The sequence below is a fragment of the Vidua chalybeata genome, chromosome 3 (assembly GCF_026979565.1).
Source record: "Vidua chalybeata isolate OUT-0048 chromosome 3, bVidCha1 merged haplotype, whole genome shotgun sequence".
NCBI classification, from domain to species: domain Eukaryota; kingdom Metazoa; phylum Chordata; class Aves; order Passeriformes; family Viduidae; genus Vidua; species Vidua chalybeata.
Genome location: NC_071532.1, coordinates 47,905,451 through 47,922,768, shown reverse-complemented (window position 1 = coordinate 47,922,768; position 17,318 = coordinate 47,905,451). Strand labels below are relative to the sequence as shown.

The following is a 17,318-nucleotide window of genomic DNA, read 5'->3' as shown; positions in this document are numbered from 1 at the left end:
ATTGTCCTCAGGGATACACTTGAGTGTTAAAATCATGCTAATGTGCTTGTGCTTAATTTTTTTAACAGCTAACAGATTACCATTTAACATAACAATCTAGTACCTTGGCCAATAAGTTTTGCTTTTATTCCTTTGTTGTTCCAAAAAGTTTTAAAACTAAATGAAGGATTTTAATCTCCTAATGATTCCACAGCTTTAAGATGACAACTTAATATAAAGAAAGTGAAGTTATGCTGATATTCATTAAACAAAAAAAAAAAAAATAAAAGGAAAAAGAAAGAGGCAAAGTTCTGTAGATGCCATAACATCTTGGGATATTAGAAGCAGCTGTAGTCACAGGTAGACTGATGGATAGAAATATGTGTATATATTTGCCATGAGGTCAGAAAGAACTGATCCCTCCATGATTTTTATTACTTAAGAGTGAACAACTACTAGAGAAACATTAGTAACACATTTTATGTTGTTTTACATTCATGCACAAAGTAGTGCTCTTCATGATGAGCATAAGTAAAAGTCGTATATATATATGCCATCCTGATTAGATTGAAGTCTTTATCTTGTTTTCTGCTTTCCAGAGAAATATTTAAAAGAAACTGTAATTCAGTTGAAAAGTTTCCTTGTTATGAAGATGAATGGTGTAAGATGTATTTCACTGACTATGCAGTAACATATGCTGATCAACCACCAAATGCCTGGTTTCTGGTTTTCAGGTGAGTTTCACAGAGCCCTTAGAACTCTTATGGGGGACTATCACAGAATCACAGAATAATGAGGTTGGAAGAGACCTCTAAGATAGAATTAATACTAGAATTAATACACAGTTTTTTTCACTAACCTGCTTAAAAACTTACTTATCTGTCTGCTTTCCTTAAATTCTGGCATGTACTTGTTCTGGCTATTGCTGAAATAGAGTTAATTTTCTTCTTAATTTCTTCATTTTCTTCCTAGTAGCTGGTAGAGTGCAGTGTATTTGGATTTAGTGTGATAACAATATTGATAACACACTCATGTTTTAGTTGTTGAGTGCATACCCCAAGCAAAGGACTTTTCAGGGTCTCACACTCTGCCATTGAGGAGGTGCACAAAAATCTGGGAGGAAGCACAGCCAACACAGCTGTCCTGAAGTGACCAAAGGGATGTTCCATACCAGAGAATGTCATGTTCTGTATATAAATTGGGGGATGATTACCTGAAAGGGGGCTGATCACTGCTCAGGAACAGGCTGGGCATTGGTCAGTGGGTGGACACCAATTATATTGAGCATCATTGATTTCTTTTTGGTTCTGTTACTCTCTCTCCCTCTCCTAATTGTTAAAAATATTCATACTATTAGAATATTTATTAGTATATTTTTTTTTTCTATTGTTAAACTGTTCTTAACACACAAGATTTATATTTTCTTTCTGATTCGTTCCCTCAGGTAGGTTGGGTGTGGAGAGTGAGTGAGCAGCTGCATTGTACTTAATTGCTGGCTGGGGTTAAACCATAGCAATATTTTTTGCTTTGTATCGCACATATCCTTTTACTTGGGAAAATAATTTCAATATAATTTAATTTTTATTTTTTAGAGAAATATTTTTTGTCCCAGAAGACATGTTTATATTGACAAAGGTGTTTACCGCTATCCCTTCCTGTAGACTTCATGTTCTTGATAATGACACACAGGAGGAAATGCTACATGCCTTTTTCAAAGTGGCACCTCATGTTTATTCCAAAAATAAGGTAAATGCAAGAAGTTGTTGTGAAAAGTATAATTTAAAAAATAATAACAAATACCCAAATTCTGTTAAGATTTTTAGCTATGTCATAGTGTTCTACTTAAAAGCACACCCTTGTTTATTAGCAAGTTTGAACCAAGACCATCACTGATCTACTTCTGTGTTGAATATTTATTAGTCAACTTTTGATTACTTTATCCTCTGTACTTTTTCCAGCTGCTGTTGTTTTGGTTTTTTTTTTCCCTGTTCATCATGCATAACACTGAGCACAGTAAACTTTGTGCCAATGTTTAACTTGTGGTCATAAAAATTTTGCATAAGGAATTATAAGGGTATGAATTTTCTTCCCATGGGTACATCACAGTAGCTTCAGTGATTCTGTCAATTACTAATGAAAATGGCCCTTTTCATTGTTTCCTGCTCTTCTCTGTTGAAGAAGTCCTCTTTTAAACCCACAGTTTTGTTACTGTTTGCTAAACTAATGGTCGATATTTTGTAATAGTAAATGTGGTTAATAGCAGTAAAGAATGATTTTTAAAGTATTAAAACAGAATTGTGCAGGCATGCTGTATTTTTCTACTTGTTCTTATTGCATTTCTCAGTCACTGAGCTCTTGAGTTCCTCAGTAAGTATATAACCTTATGCTCTACAATTTAGCTTGTTTCTTCCCATTTCCAAATAGTTGATTATTGTTTCAGTGGATCTGCACATGCTTTTGAAAGCTCTATTGATGCTTTGACAAGGCATTTTGCAATTAGTAAACACAATGGTATTACTTTAATCTGTTGCATTTTTTGTAACAGTATTTTGTAAAAAATAGTCAACGATGTAGTACATCAAGCAAGAAATTATTCAGTATGCCTGAATTCTTAAATGTCAGTATTATTACATAAAACATCATTTAAAAAAAAATATACCTACCAGTTCTGCTTCTAAAATATGACTCAGCAATTTACAACAGAAATAAAAAGGAATCCTGTCAATAGATACTGTTACTCTGCTGCAGAGACACTTCTGTAACACATTAAAATTCATTTCAGAATGACTGACAATGAAGATTGTCAGCACACTAGCAATAAAGTCTGTCTTCTTTTTTCAGACTTTACAACCTAGATGGAAACTGGGTACTTGCTTAGCATTATTTGGATTGTTTCGGTTGCGTTAAATTTTTTTTGTGTGTTTTTTTTCTACTGCTGGAAACAGTTGTTTTAGTTCTTGGTTTTTGTTTTTTTTTTTTTTTTAATTCTACTCTCTTTATTATTCACAAGTCTTTTGAACAGATTGTAGAAAAGGATAGAGATAAGCACTCAAGCTTCAGCTGACCTACATAGATAAGAGTTTAAGAAATGATCACTACCACCATATTTAGTCTGGAAAATAGAAGTCTATTTGAGCAAGGACACTGCTCAATTATTTCTCTTGACAAGACATAGAAGAACATAAGGGATTCATCTTACTTTGCCATAAAGTTAATTTGGGTGGCATATTAGAAAACAATCCTTTCTGATTCTAGAGACAGTGAATTGTAACAGGATATCTAAGTAAGTAGTGAAACCTCTTGAAGGTTATTTACAAGAGAGACATAAATTTAATGGGGTTATTGACATCTGTTTTCGTATTTCTCAGTAGTGACTTGATCCTCCCACCACACACAAAATTCAGTTATTGTGATTTCTAGTTGCTTGTAGTATTCACAAAGTGCTCACAAAAACAAACTTTTGGTCCTAAGTCTGAATTTTCTGAATATTTTTAGTGAACATTAAGATTGTATAACATTATAGATAGGTATCCAAGAGAAATGGTGAGAATTTGTTCTTCTCATGCATCCCATGCTGTCAGAAAGCAGTTGAATATCTGGCTAAATCCTTCTCTGTTTCCAGGTGTACTTGATAGGAACAGAGGGGCCTGTGACTCTGTGCTTAACTAGGTGTTTAAATAAGTGAGTTCTCCTGAATGGTTACTCTGAGTGGTTGCTATTACCTTGTGGTGATTAAAGATTGTAAAGTGCCTTACTGCTGCAGTTGCACAAATTGGAATAATGAATAATTTATTTTAGTTTCATTCTAAATATTCAGTATTCATGGAGCCACAGCCCTGAATTATTGGATAGTTCTGAAATCACAACCCTATTTATAATAAGGATTTTTCAACAAAGCTCTTTTTTCTGGTAAATGCTAATCTCTTTAAATGCAATTTAGAAGACGACTGAAAGAAAAAGTGTCTTTCAAAGATCTTTCATTTGGACTATTTCTTCGGTGGAACATGAAATTTTAATACTGGAAATAGGGAGTTAGTAGGGCTAATTAGACTACATGAAAAAGGGACTTAATTCTGAGTTCCCCTGCAACATTATAAGTGGCCATTTAACTCCTTATATCCCTTTTCCCTGCCCCTGCCTTCCAAGTAATCACATTCACATTGCCTTCATTTTCACAAATACAAATTAATCCAAGTTTGAATCTTTTTATGTTATATCCTGGCTCCTCATATTCCTATTCTCCAGATTCATAAAGAGCACCTAAATCTGCATCAGCCTTATTAATTGTGTGTCGCATTTTTTACTATTTTTTACTTGAATTTTCTAATACTAGAAATATTTTTCTTAATATATTAATAAAAATAAGATTAATATCTTGTCATTTCATGCTATATCTGCAGTGGCATTATGAAATTAGGGTAGATGTTAATTTGAAGACTGAAGTAATCTGATCTCTAAATTTCCATGCAGCAAACTCATCCACTCCTACTTTCACACTGCCAAAGTATGAAGGACCATTTTAAATAATCAAATAATTTGGTTAGAAAATTACTTTGGTTGTATCTGTCCCTAAAAAGAAGTTACCTCGCAGCTTTCCAGTTAGATGAAATTTGATTTAACTTGCCATGTAACTTTTTGGCAAATATAAATTGTTAAAATAAGAGATGCTCCATAAGTTAGAATAGACTGGAGTTATAAGATTCTTGCTGATGAAGGACATCTTATTATATTTATAAGTGTAATGGACAAAAAGTGTGTTGCATGTAGTCACAGAGTGCCTTTTGAGTAGTGCTATTGCCATGTAAAAATGACTTGTTTTCCCCTTTCAGAAAGGATACACTTTTGTGGCTGAAGCACACACTGGTGACCAACCTGTGGCAGGTGGCAAATGGAAGCTCCGCTTCATCGGCTCCCATAGTGCCCTTCCAGTTCTCTCTCGTGAGGCTGTAAATAATACCTATTCTACTCTACAATTTAAAGAGTATTACATACCCAACAGTGAGTTCCTACTGTTTAGGTAAATACTGAGAGAAGAATTAATAAATTCTGGGGTTTATATTGGTCATCCCTACCAGAAAAATGTGTTCTTTCCTCTTTCTTCAAAGGGGAGAATATTGATGCAAATATCTGAATGTTATGGGCTATCAAATTAACATTTGATTAGTGAAAGTGTTATTTCAGAAATATTGCCACTACTTAATGAAGAACATATGTGAAGTAAACAGACTGTAACTTTAAAATCAAAATTCAGTGTTTTGCATTTCTATAAGCTCTGTCTTATCCATATGCCAATTACTGAAATTCCATAATACTTTTGGGGAATAAACATGTATTAAAACACCTTTTTTTCCCAATATATCAGACCAATTTCCATCTTGCAGTGTTGGCAGAAAATTTTATATATGTTTTGTTTTAGCATGCTGATTCTTTTGGGAGAATATATTTAACAAGCGTGATTTAGTTTTTTTTAATCCTTTTTAATTAATTAAAGTTCATTAAATTCCATTCTGAATTCAGAACTGACTATTCCTAAATTGCTATACTTAAGTTTTTACACAAAGACCTTCATATTGCACTACAACAGGCCCTGTGCTTAGAGCTGATTAACTGTGTATATTTTGAAGGTTAATTCTAAAACGTTTTCTCTTGATTCCTGAAAGCTTTTTCAATATTTCAAACCAATGGATTATTCTTGGGATACAAGTCTCTTTAAGAGAAGGAATCAGTTTCAATATAATCAAAGAAAGCATGTAATGGAAACAAAACAAATGCACTAAAATTTTGTAAGCATTCTCTTTCTTGATGATTTTCATTCTTTCCCCCCTCCTGATGTTACCAATCTTAAAAAAAAAATATGTATTTTAGCTTCAAATGTGCTGAAGTCAAGGTGATGGATTTTTTTTTGTGTGTTTTTGTTTCTTTGCTTGTTTATTGAGATTAGTCATAACAATTTGAATTTATGGACAAAAAGCATGTAATACATAAAGCAATGGGTTACAACATAACAGCTATTTAATTATTTGAACAATTTGAACATAACAATTATTTGAATTTTGTCCTCAGACTCTAATTCAACTGGTTTTTAATGCCACAGTCTTTTAAGCTGACCAAAGTAGCTACTGCTATCAAAGGAGATATCCCTACCTTTTTGAAAGCAAATAATATTTTTTTTCCCTCTCATGTACTTCAGTAAATGATACAGTTCCTTAATCTGACTAAAGGTATTCAACAAAAAAAAGTACAGTAGGCTGTCAAATGTCTATTTGGACATTTGATAAGGCAATGAAAAAAAAAAATAGCTAGACAATCCCATTTTTCAGCAGCAGCACTTGCTTTTTTTGTTGATTCACTGCATTAAACTTCACTACAGGAAGCTTAGCCCATCAGATTGCAGGAAAACAGTTGATTTGTAACTCAATTTTAAGTGGTTGCTTCTAGTTCAGCACAACATTTAGGTACTTTCCTAAAAAGAGTGATCAGATATAGTTGATTATATTGCTATAATTTTTTCTTCCTCTTTAGGTATTTTGTGAAGGTCACAGCACCACATACTGCTACATTGCAGGTACAAACCTCTAATTCAGACGTGTTCATCAAACTACAAGTCCTAGATAATGAGAAGGAAATTACAAGTGTCATTGGAAAGGGCAATGCAGTCATCCCAGTTTTTAATTTCTGGAGTAATCAATCACTTCTGAGCTCCCAGTGTAAGTATTGTATGCCATATTCAATAATTTTATTCACTGCAGGATATACATTCTTACAGTAACTGTAGATAATCATGGAAAATACTATTTTTCTCTGTTCTTTTCATTAACCTTTAATTTTACTGTTCAAAACCAATAAGTACAATTGAATGAGGTACATAATTCTTAGACATATTTTCAACAATGGACCCTGTAGTGCTCAGGTAATTTTAAACAAAAATTAGGTACCTTCTGCCTGCCTCCATTATACTTTTATACATAATAGATTTTAGAGGCAACTGCCATGCCATCTTCTTTGATAATCTACATTTGTTTTCCTGTTTTCTATATACTTCACTTCTAAATCAAATGATTTCCATTTCATTTGTGTGCTATTTTGAATTATTCATTATACTTGTGTTTCAATTTTACAATTAATTCTTCATAAGAATTACAAGTTTGGTTAAATAAAGCAGATGTTTATAAGCCAACAAGTCTGCTACTGTACTCTCCAGCAACACTACTATACATAAGATATGTAAGATAGGAAAGTCTTCAGTCCTTCTATGAAGACTTCTAAATAATAAATCTTCTATAAATCTGAGTTTGCCTATTTGAGCATATTGAGAACCTGAGGCAAAGACAAATTGTTCAAATACTGGTTTATTGCTTTGATAAAGCCCAAAATACCATTATATTTCTTCTGCTCACCTCCACTATTTTGAACTCTAGAGTTTTCAAACATGATCCTTTAGCATAATGTGCAATATGAAATTCCAATGCTTTATGGGAAAAAATAATTAATTTAATAATATTTATGAAACATCTCGATTTCTGTCTCAACTGCACCTTGTTATTACCAGAAATGTAAAAAAAAAAAATTATTCCTATGGAGACAATGCTCTTAAAATGTCATTCATCAGATGAAAACACTAGGTTTTTAAAAGAAGTCATAGAGAACCTGTCATGAAACTCTCAGAGTTACCAAGATAATCAGTAGCTATTTTTGGTTAATGTTTTTGGAATGTGGAAGTGGACTAGTAAACTTAATGGTAGAAATAGAAAGAGAAAAGTATAAAATAGCTCAGCTTAGGATCAGCATCACAGTAGTGGCAGTAAATCGCCATGTTACTCTAAGTGAAAGAGAAACTTTGTTTCGGGAGACTGTCTCCTCGCAAAGGTGATAGTCTGAAGACTGAAATAAGTTCAAAGGCACAATCAAGTGACAGAGAACAGAAATTGATTCCAGCAAATGCTGAAAGGGAGAGGATGGGGCAAAATAACTAGAAGTGGTGTTTTGCTTTTGCCAGTCTACCAGGACACATATGTGAGAACGTTGCAAAATATCCTCAGAAATCAGACAGAAATACTCTAGCTCTAATGTGCAATGATACAAATAATTTCTGCTAATTTTAAATTATTTTAATCCACTTTGAATTATTGAGTGAAATATCTGATACTTTAACCTGATTGAAAATAGGAAGGTTTTTGAATCAGGGCCTATTTAGCAGTGGTAGCTTTAAAATCTTGTTTTGATTTTATGCTATATTTGAAGTTGAAATGAATATTCTGATGCTCATTAAGTGTGAGAGTATATAGAGAGTTGCCATTTGGAATGAATGACTGTGAAGCTGTTACTGTTTGTTGGGTTTTTTTACTATTATATTTTTACAATACTAGACCAACTGGCCTTAACACTGAAGTTCTTTTCCTATTTATATGCATCCTGTATATCACAAAGATACTTTGTATAGAATCTTTCATAGCGTCCAAATTAAATGAAAATACTGTGAAATGTACTCAGTATAACCAATATGAGAGTATTGTATTACCCAATCTACTGAGTGTCTCTAGGTTCAGTAGGCGTTCAATCTATGGCATTGTAAAAGCATGTTTCTTTGGTATTGTCAAAAGTTTTTATGGCCTGTACAATAACAATATAGAAACACTCAGGAATACTGATTCCAAGTTCAGGTGAAGATTCGTACAACTGACACTCAATGCAACAAGATTCCTTCTGTAACTAGTTCTTTGTTCTCTAAAAAAGTGTGTTTTCCTGGAATAAGGATAAAAGAAAACACTGCTATATCATTGGCACCAATCTTGTTAGTTAAGCCACATACACTCCCTACATTTGACACTTATTCACTACCACACATGTTCTGCCTCTCATGGAATTGATCACGGTGTTGCCAGAAGTTCTCTTAAGTGACATTATTGTGCAACCATCACCAATAAAACATTATCTCCCTGCCCACCCACGGCCTGTTAATTCATCTCCGCTCACAGCTGTTCTATTAATGTCTTTTACAGCTCAAAAACTACATTAAACCAACTGATTTTGAATACATTTGTCTCTTTTGAGATGTAGCAGATGACTTTATTTGCTTGACAATAAAGGACTTACATATTGACACACACATTGCAACCACTATTTGTTTTGTTGATACAAGCACAGCAGTTGCCTAAGCACAGATGGACAAGTGAATGCTCACAATCCTTTTATTTTCCACAGTAGCAGTCTGATACAATCCTGTTAAGAAATATAAAAATACCTTTCAGATACTTGTTTGAATATGGAAGTGAGGTAGGTAGAAGTTTCTTCTAGCCAGAACTTAGGAAAAGGAAGAGTGACATAGATATATTTTTGTATGTAGTAAGAAAAAAAAAATGGTGTTACAGCACCACATGGTGACCATTGTGAGAATTGTTGGCTGTGTGTGTATTTGGGGGAGCTTTTCCAAGTGATCTTTCCTGCAAAGGAAGCAGATTGACTCTTATGGGGGATTCCACCATTCTGAGAGGAATTATCTTCATGGCAGGATCTTCCTCTGGGAAAATCTTTATAGAATTGTTCAATACTCAAGCTTTCAGTTTTAGGAGAGGGAGAAGAGGAGAATAGCGATGCATTCATGAAAACCAGTTGTAGCCTAAGGAATGCAACCTCCCTTGAACTCTACCTGTCTTGCTCGGTAGAGGTAAGATCCTGCAGAGGGCAGCGCACATCTCCTAAAGCCCCAACACAAGGCATCCTGGAGTGGAGCTCACCCCTCTGTTGACTCCAAGGGAGTACATCTAGGTGGCTTCACTGCTTTAAAGCTACCCTTTTGTAAATTAGATCCACTGGCCTTTGCTAACTGGCCCTTGCTAACAGTGCTCAGACAGGCACTGAAGAGCATTCCTGACTTGAAACCTTTATGCAAGTATTCCAAATGGTAACCTAATGGCAATTTATGCAATTAGAAAATGTCTTTATGTAGTTATTCTTCCATCTGGAATACAAATTGTTTCTTTGAAACAGGTTTTCTTGCAGATGTATATTATTCAAGATTTGGATCTGTGGATATTGTTTCTTATTCATCCAAATGCACTTCTAATGAGTGAAAGCCTCATGATTTTGGTTCCTTCTGGTGAAAGACCTAATAATCTAACCACTATGAGCTACATCTACTCTCGCCTTCATAGCATGGGATGTTAACTGATACCTAGAAAGCTCAGCAGCAGCTGAGTGAAAAACTATTCCACAATTACAGGCTGGCTTAGGCATACCTTTTACAAAATAACAGCCACAGAGTTGCAGCACCCTAGAAATGGTTTAGAAGAAGCCAAGTATTGTCTTCCTTCATATTTCTCTCACAGGCCTCCTTGCCACAGGGACAGCAAGAGGGGTGGCTCTGGTGTTAAAGATTCTGAATGCAATGCAGAAATGCAACTCAGAACTTGTGATTTGAGACCTCTTTAAGAGACCATCTCTGCAAAGTCTTATTTTGATTTCCTGACTTCTTCTGCTTTTCTTAGGAACAAGGAAGCACTGGCTTATGCAGAAGAAAGATGCAATAGGAAGTAATCCATGATATTTGGCTTTCATAAGAAACAATATTTCCTGGCTCCATTTGAGTTTCTAGGGGCAAACTCAGACTCTAATTGGACATTTATTTTTGACACACCAGCATTAAATTTTGTTGAATGTGGTGTCTAATAGTCCTGCCATCTCTTGTGAATTTCCCTGGATGTTTCATTAACATGCATGAAAATGTGCATTTTTCCTTCAAAGTGTTGCAATGATGCGGTGTCATCCCTTTTTTATACAATAAACCCTGGGAGGAGTAAAACCTCTTGTCCACAGTGAAGTCAGAATGATATCTCTTTCCCAGAGATGGTCCAGTGTAACACAGGTGAAACTACTTCCCCAGAGGTGTTATTCTTTGTCCTTATTCAATTTTCTGAGATATTAATTTTTAGAATTCCTTTTTACTTTCTCTGTAGACATGCAGGCAAAATAACACATTTCAATGGCATTAGAAATGAAAACAAATTAATATTTTCTGAGTTAATATTTCTGTGCCAGGGCTTCTTTAGAACATTCTGGTTTTCACAGTTTTTCCACATAACATCTTCCTTATGTGACAATTATGTACATTGATAAAGGATAGCTCACAAACAGTTTTATATCTCCTTCCAAGATTGGCTCTTTTTAAGCTCAAGTTAGCTATGATTTTTGTTTGGGGTTGGCACAAAGAGATAAGATACTTCTGTAAGGGTATGCAGTGTCAAAACTGTGGCCAATGCACCTCTTGCCTTCATCCAGTTTTACACAATTTATTAAATTAGGTTAGCCACAAAGGGATCCCATCATAGGGAGCACAAGGCTCTCTGTATTTTCTAATATATAGCATGGTGCTGTGATGGTTAATGCAGGAAAGAAGCATGGGTTTTGAGGGGAAAAATTATATGCTTTATAAATAGTAACAATAGTCATATATACACAGTCTCAAATTTCTCATTATTTGCTTTGAAGATATTTTTGATTTGCATGTGAAATGAAATCAGGGTAGTATTTGGAATAAGCATGATTTTAATTGGAAGCTTGTGAGTATAATCCAGTATGAGAAAGTGGACTATGTTAATTATTTCTGTTACTTTCTGAGAACATCTGTTTACCTCATACCAGTAATTCATAGAATTTCAGGACCCTTTTTTTGTCATCTTGCAGTAAAAAACCTACAGAGTAGTACAGTGAAGGGAGTGGAAACTGGACGATTAAAAAAAGGAAGCAGTAATTCATCAATGGACAGCAAAACTTCTTCCAAGACAGACCTTGTACAAGAATGTTCAGTGATATTAACAGATGAATCTTCAGTCTCAGAAAGCTTTGAAAATAATGTTGGAAGCCCACAACAGGTAAGAGTTTGTTAATCACTGGGATTTGGGAAGAAAAAAAAAAGGAAACAAACAGTGAAGGGTTATTGCTAATTCTTTTGGTACATGTGGAGAAATCTTCTATTCTGGGGTAAAAACAAGAATCCAAAATTAAGATTTTTGGTAGCTTTTGAATGAGGTGATGAAAAAAGGACGATGTTACATGTGTGAATGGCTAAATAACTAAGGGGTTTCATATCGAGGTTTTTTTCATTTTGACTCTATCTTTAAGTGTTCTTCATTTGGCAAATCCAATACAAGTATAGCATAACTTTCACATAAAGATCAAAAATTGCCAGAAATGAAATTAAAGTTTTGATGCTTCAATATGAGCTTTCTTTGAAATATGATATTATAGAAAACCATCTGTAACAGTTTGCATAGAGAAACACCTCTTTCCAGTCAGCTGCAAGCTTTAGTAACAGACACATATCTGCTACTCAAGCTAAGTTTGTCAGAGGCTAATGTCAAACCATTGTTTTTTTTTGATGCCATTTAGTATTGTCTATTTTAGAGAAATTGAGTATACTTTCTGAAAAAGTTCTTGTTTTACATCTCCACATGTTTTTCTGCTGTGATTTTTTTTCTTGATAGTTGAGTTCAATTGCAACAAAATAAATAAAGAAAACAAAAATTATTGAAAAATAAACTCCAAAGTTGTTCCTTTGACTCAGAATTAGCATTAGAATTTTGGAAAATAGTTTCTAAATATAATGATTTCCAATTCAGTTTAGACAATGTTTAAAACAGCCCATGGACCCTGTCACCTCCATCTCAAATTAAGGCATTATTGAGTGCTAGTACAAGGGCTCAAAGCCCTGTAGAAGGTCTTAAAATCAAAGACAAAAGTCTTTGTTTTAGTACATGGCATACATAGGGAAGTTACATGGAAATCTTACAGGAATGTAGCTCCTTATTGTGTAGCCCAGTTTAGTTTTATTTGATAAACACATGAGTAATTGTTTAACTTCACAGGAATTAAAATGAGATCTGTGGAATTAACATTATTTTTTTAAGCTTCTTGTGAATGCTGTTATGTGCAAGCTTGTAAATTAATTATGTGTTTTATTTGCTGAATTCAATAGCTGGCGCTTTACTAACCTGCAGGACTTGAATGCTTGCTGCAATTGTTATGACTTCAGCATGTTGCATTTTCTTTCACAGTCTCACCAGTATTCAATAGAGGCATTGGTGTTGCATGATAGTTGGCCACTTACTGAGAGTGAGTCTTTGCTTGTTCAGGAACTGAAAGAAATGCAGAAAAATGAAATTAAAGGTAGGTTGATCTAAGTACATGTTTAGTCAAATGTATTATGTTACTGATTTAAAAAAAATATTGCTCCAAGCAAAATTTTTTTCACTGTTTGAGTGAAATAACTAGGCAACAAAACATTTTGTTTTGTAGTTCTTAGAAATGAAGTTTGATTGCATGAATCTACATCTTCAGTTCACAAAATATAAGGAAATCAGAATACACTGCAAGACTCGCATTCTTAGGGCTCAGCTTTAAGTAGAGATCTGGAACAGAAACATGCCTGCTGATAATTTAAGAAAATGCACTGAACAAAAAGCGGGGGGAAGGCCTGGTTTGGGAATGTATTCCTTCTGTACTGTTAGGAGAAGAATTTAGCAAGAGAAAAGACTAGGAAAGCTCTCAAGTACAGTATGTATGTCTAAGCCACATAGAACAGGACAAGAAGAAGAGAAATTACAAAAGGTTTTTGATTTTTTACAGATTATTGTAGTATTTCTTCTTAAGGGACAGTAAAAACTAATCCCAAGACACATTAAAAGAACTTAGAATCCTAGTCATTGTTCTGTAAATTAGATAAACGTCTTGTATTTTCTTCTTCTTTTATCAGCAAGCTTGACAAAAATTATTTAGATCTTTATTATGTTCAAATTTATCCCTCCAGACCCAAGAGCCTGAGAGAGGCAAGGCTCTGCCACTGCACATTCCCAGGTCCAACTGTTTGTGAGGCTGAAGATGTAATCCCACCAAGCATGTGCACATAGACATGCATACACACGATGTATATGTGTATGTATGTGTGGGTATACGCATATACACACAGGCACATTGCCAGCTACAGAGATCTCAGACACTCAGAGCACAAACACAAACAGCACCAGCTGCCTTATCTTGCTTTTCCTTCTTGGAATGGAAAGAATGGAAGTTCCCTGGATAGACTGTATATTTCTAAAAAGGTGGATCCTTCCACCAGCTGCACTTAGACACCTAATGTGCCCAGTAGCTTGCCTCTGCATCCCCTACAAGCTCTGAGGCTGCAGCCCTACTCCACCTGCTGGTGCAGAACATCACACACACATGCAGCTGATTCTCTTGTGTTCTCACCCCTAGGTTTCTGCAGAACCTAAAATATTGCTTCCCATTATTCAGTAGATTTTTCTGTATCATTAATATTAAAGTTCTACAACTCAATTTTTAAAAGAAGCGATAAGAAGAAATTATTTGCTTCCTCATATACATACACTTGCTAAATCTCAAAAAATTTATTTAGGATGGTCTGGGTTTTATTTACTAGTAATATGTCTTTTTATTCTATTTACATGTTTCTTTTTAAATGTCTGGTCAAGTCTTTTTTTCAGTAATTCCTAGTACTCTGGACTGAACTTAGATTCAGCAGCAGTTATTGCGGATGGATATTTTTTAATTTCTTGGGTTTGGGATGTGTGCAATATTTGAAACTTTTTTCTTTATTTGTTCAGTTATTATTGCACAACTTTAAAAATATGTATCTTCTTGATTTACTGTAGTCTGTAGTCAATTTTAGTAGTATTTGAGGAGCTATGTCCTGTAGGCTTACAGGCTTGTACATAGCTCTTTTAGTGATTTCACCTGCTTGAATTTTGTTGGGTTCTTCACAATATCATCTTTTCTACCTAGGTGATTCCATTCATTCTCTTCATTTTCCCTGTTAGACTGCTTCTCACAATAGACATTCTGCTACATCCTATTACCCTTTGAGTTGGCTACATAGTGACAGCTTGCACTTGACAGTATCTTTTTATACAGCTTCACCGTGGTCTGTGAAACTGCAGGTCAAAGGAGGTCACTTATTCTCTTAAGTTTCTTCACTAGTTCTCAGCTCACATCACTGAACCTTGTCAGTGTCATGAGCATTCTCCTGTTGAATTCAAGATAGCAGTACTCCAGTTCATAGCTCCCCTTCTCCATGCTAATTGATGCTTATTTGCAGTCAAACATAGTTAAGCTACAGTCAGTGATAACAAGCACTTTTTTTCTTGGGATTATTTTAAAATGGTGTAAATATAATAATTTTTAAATGGTGTAATTTTTGTGCCCTCTCATAAATGCTGCCTTTCAAAGTAACCAAATCCATTTCACAGTTTTTATTAACTGAGTGTTTCTGTTTATACAAGGATACCAAACAGATTGCCTAGGCCACCAACAGAGTTTAAACACAACTTATATAAAAAAGTTTAAAACCAATACTCATTTAATAATATTTATTTTTTGTACCCCTATTAACAGCAATATTTATCTGAAGTGCTTACTATAGTTAAGTATTTTGGGGGAAAGCTCAAATGTTTATTCCTTTTTCTGATTGTGACCTAGTCTTAAATCAGTTTGAAAACTGATCTTTATCATTTAAAATTGCTGACACAAGCTGTCAGACACAAAATTCATACAATAATAATATTGGTATGTAACCAAAAAGGTATTGTTTCACCACGTGATTTTTAAGAATGATGCAGTGATCCAGGTTAAAAATTTATGCGAAAAGTTTTCTCCTTTTCAAGTATCTCTTTTTCATGTAAGCCAACACTGCCATCTAGAGTTAATTTTGTATTAAAGTTAATTTATCATGGCAAAAGCATATTTCAACTTTGTATTAAGATCTACTAAAATCTTTTAAACTAGTCTTCCTATTATACTCTTGATATTCACCAATATTATAAATACTTATTTAGAACATTTTTGAAGAAAGTACATTCTCTGATATACAGATAATACAAATAATTTTGTATTTCTTGATGTTTGCACTTGTAAAAAGAACTGTGTTAGCAAAAGTTACTGTCTGAATAATACTTAAGTCATATTTATTATATATGAAATAATCCCATTAAATGTTTCATTAAAGAGCCCACTGGTCAAACAAAACATTAAAAAGGCATTAGGCAGGAAAACCTAAGTACACAGAAATTAGGAAGTTCCATGTAGTTCATTTATAGTTCATTCATGTCTTCATTCTTTCCTCTCTTTCTTCCTCCCTTTTTTTTTTTTTTTTTTTTTTTTTTTTTTTTTTTTTTTTTTTTTGGTTTTGGTTGGTTTTGGTTTTTTTTTTCCCTCTTTCTTCTGAGAACTGTTATGGAGCAAGTCTTCAGTGGAAAAAGACTTACAAAAATGTAAGCTCAAGAGTCTTGTGTAAAAGGGGAACAATTAGCAGGCAATCTTGCAACTGCTAGTACCATTTTCAGTTGCTTGATTGTGTGAAAAAAATAATTTTAAGGTTCATGTTGTATACAGGATTTTCGGCTATTATGTTTTTGGATTCTTTGGTTTTATTTTTCTTGTAGTAAGATCATCAGTTTTATTGTGCATCTGTCACAACCCTGAGCTGAATCATCACTGTGTTCTGAATGCTGACTGCAGCACATATTTTACATATTGCCTTAAATTAACTTAGGAGTGTAAGCTGTTGATCAGGACTGTCTATGCAACTGGGAAAGCAGAAGAAGATAGAGTGCCCAGCCCAGGTAGTAGAGGTAGGTTTGAAAAGGCAGGACAGGCAATATGCTTTGGAATATTCCTTTTTATTCTCCAGAGCGGTGGAAGTTTCTCCCACAGGAGAACTTGCTGGCTCATGCTAAGGAGAATATTCCATGGGATGTTTAACAGGATGTTCAGATCCCTCTCTCTCTCTTTCTCTTTCCTAGTTTGGCTGTCAGTAGTGATTAATCACTTGCCTGGTGTTCAGTGAACAAATGGTTCACAGAGGATACATGATGGTGCTGTAGATATCTAATCCACACCTTAACCCCACACTACTACTGCAACCAGATTATTGGTTTGCTTCTATCCTGGTGTATTTTTTCGGTAACTTAATGTCTGGGTGAACCCAAATTTGGAAAGACTTTGGACGTTGCCATCTGTTGAGAATCCTTCTGAGGGTTCAGTCAAAGAAGGAAAAGCAACATCTGAACGTCTCAATCTTTTCTTAATGAAATCTGAAAGTCCCTCATGGGGCAACTAACAGTCATTACTACCAACTACTGGGTAATCCCACTAAATGCTCAGAGCCTATTTCAGATAGCAGTAGCATGATGTCTTCTAAAAGAAAGCTTCAAAAGACTCCTCTGTATTATATCTGTGAATAAGACAGATTCTCTGTAATTTAAATTTCATAAATCAGAAGTAGCTGTCTATCTTGCCTAAAAAAGAGAACTGATGTATCTCATTCTGAAGCT

General features: G+C 34.4%; 1 protein-coding gene across 2 annotated transcripts in view; it reads left to right on the top strand.

Moving 5' to 3' along the window:
- ADGB (androglobin) overlaps window positions 1–17,318 on the top strand; it is a 99,500-nt gene that overhangs the window by 70,586 nt on the left and 11,596 nt on the right. For both annotated transcript variants that reach the window (XM_053939665.1, XM_053939664.1), the window contains exons 24-29: window positions 579–713; window positions 1,572–1,725; window positions 4,809–4,996; window positions 6,502–6,686; window positions 11,659–11,846; window positions 13,029–13,140. In XM_053939665.1, the coding sequence (XP_053795640.1) occupies window positions 579–713; window positions 1,572–1,725; window positions 4,809–4,996; window positions 6,502–6,686; window positions 11,659–11,846; window positions 13,029–13,140 (962 nt within the window). The remainder of the gene's footprint in view (window positions 1–578; window positions 714–1,571; window positions 1,726–4,808; window positions 4,997–6,501; window positions 6,687–11,658; window positions 11,847–13,028; window positions 13,141–17,318) is intronic.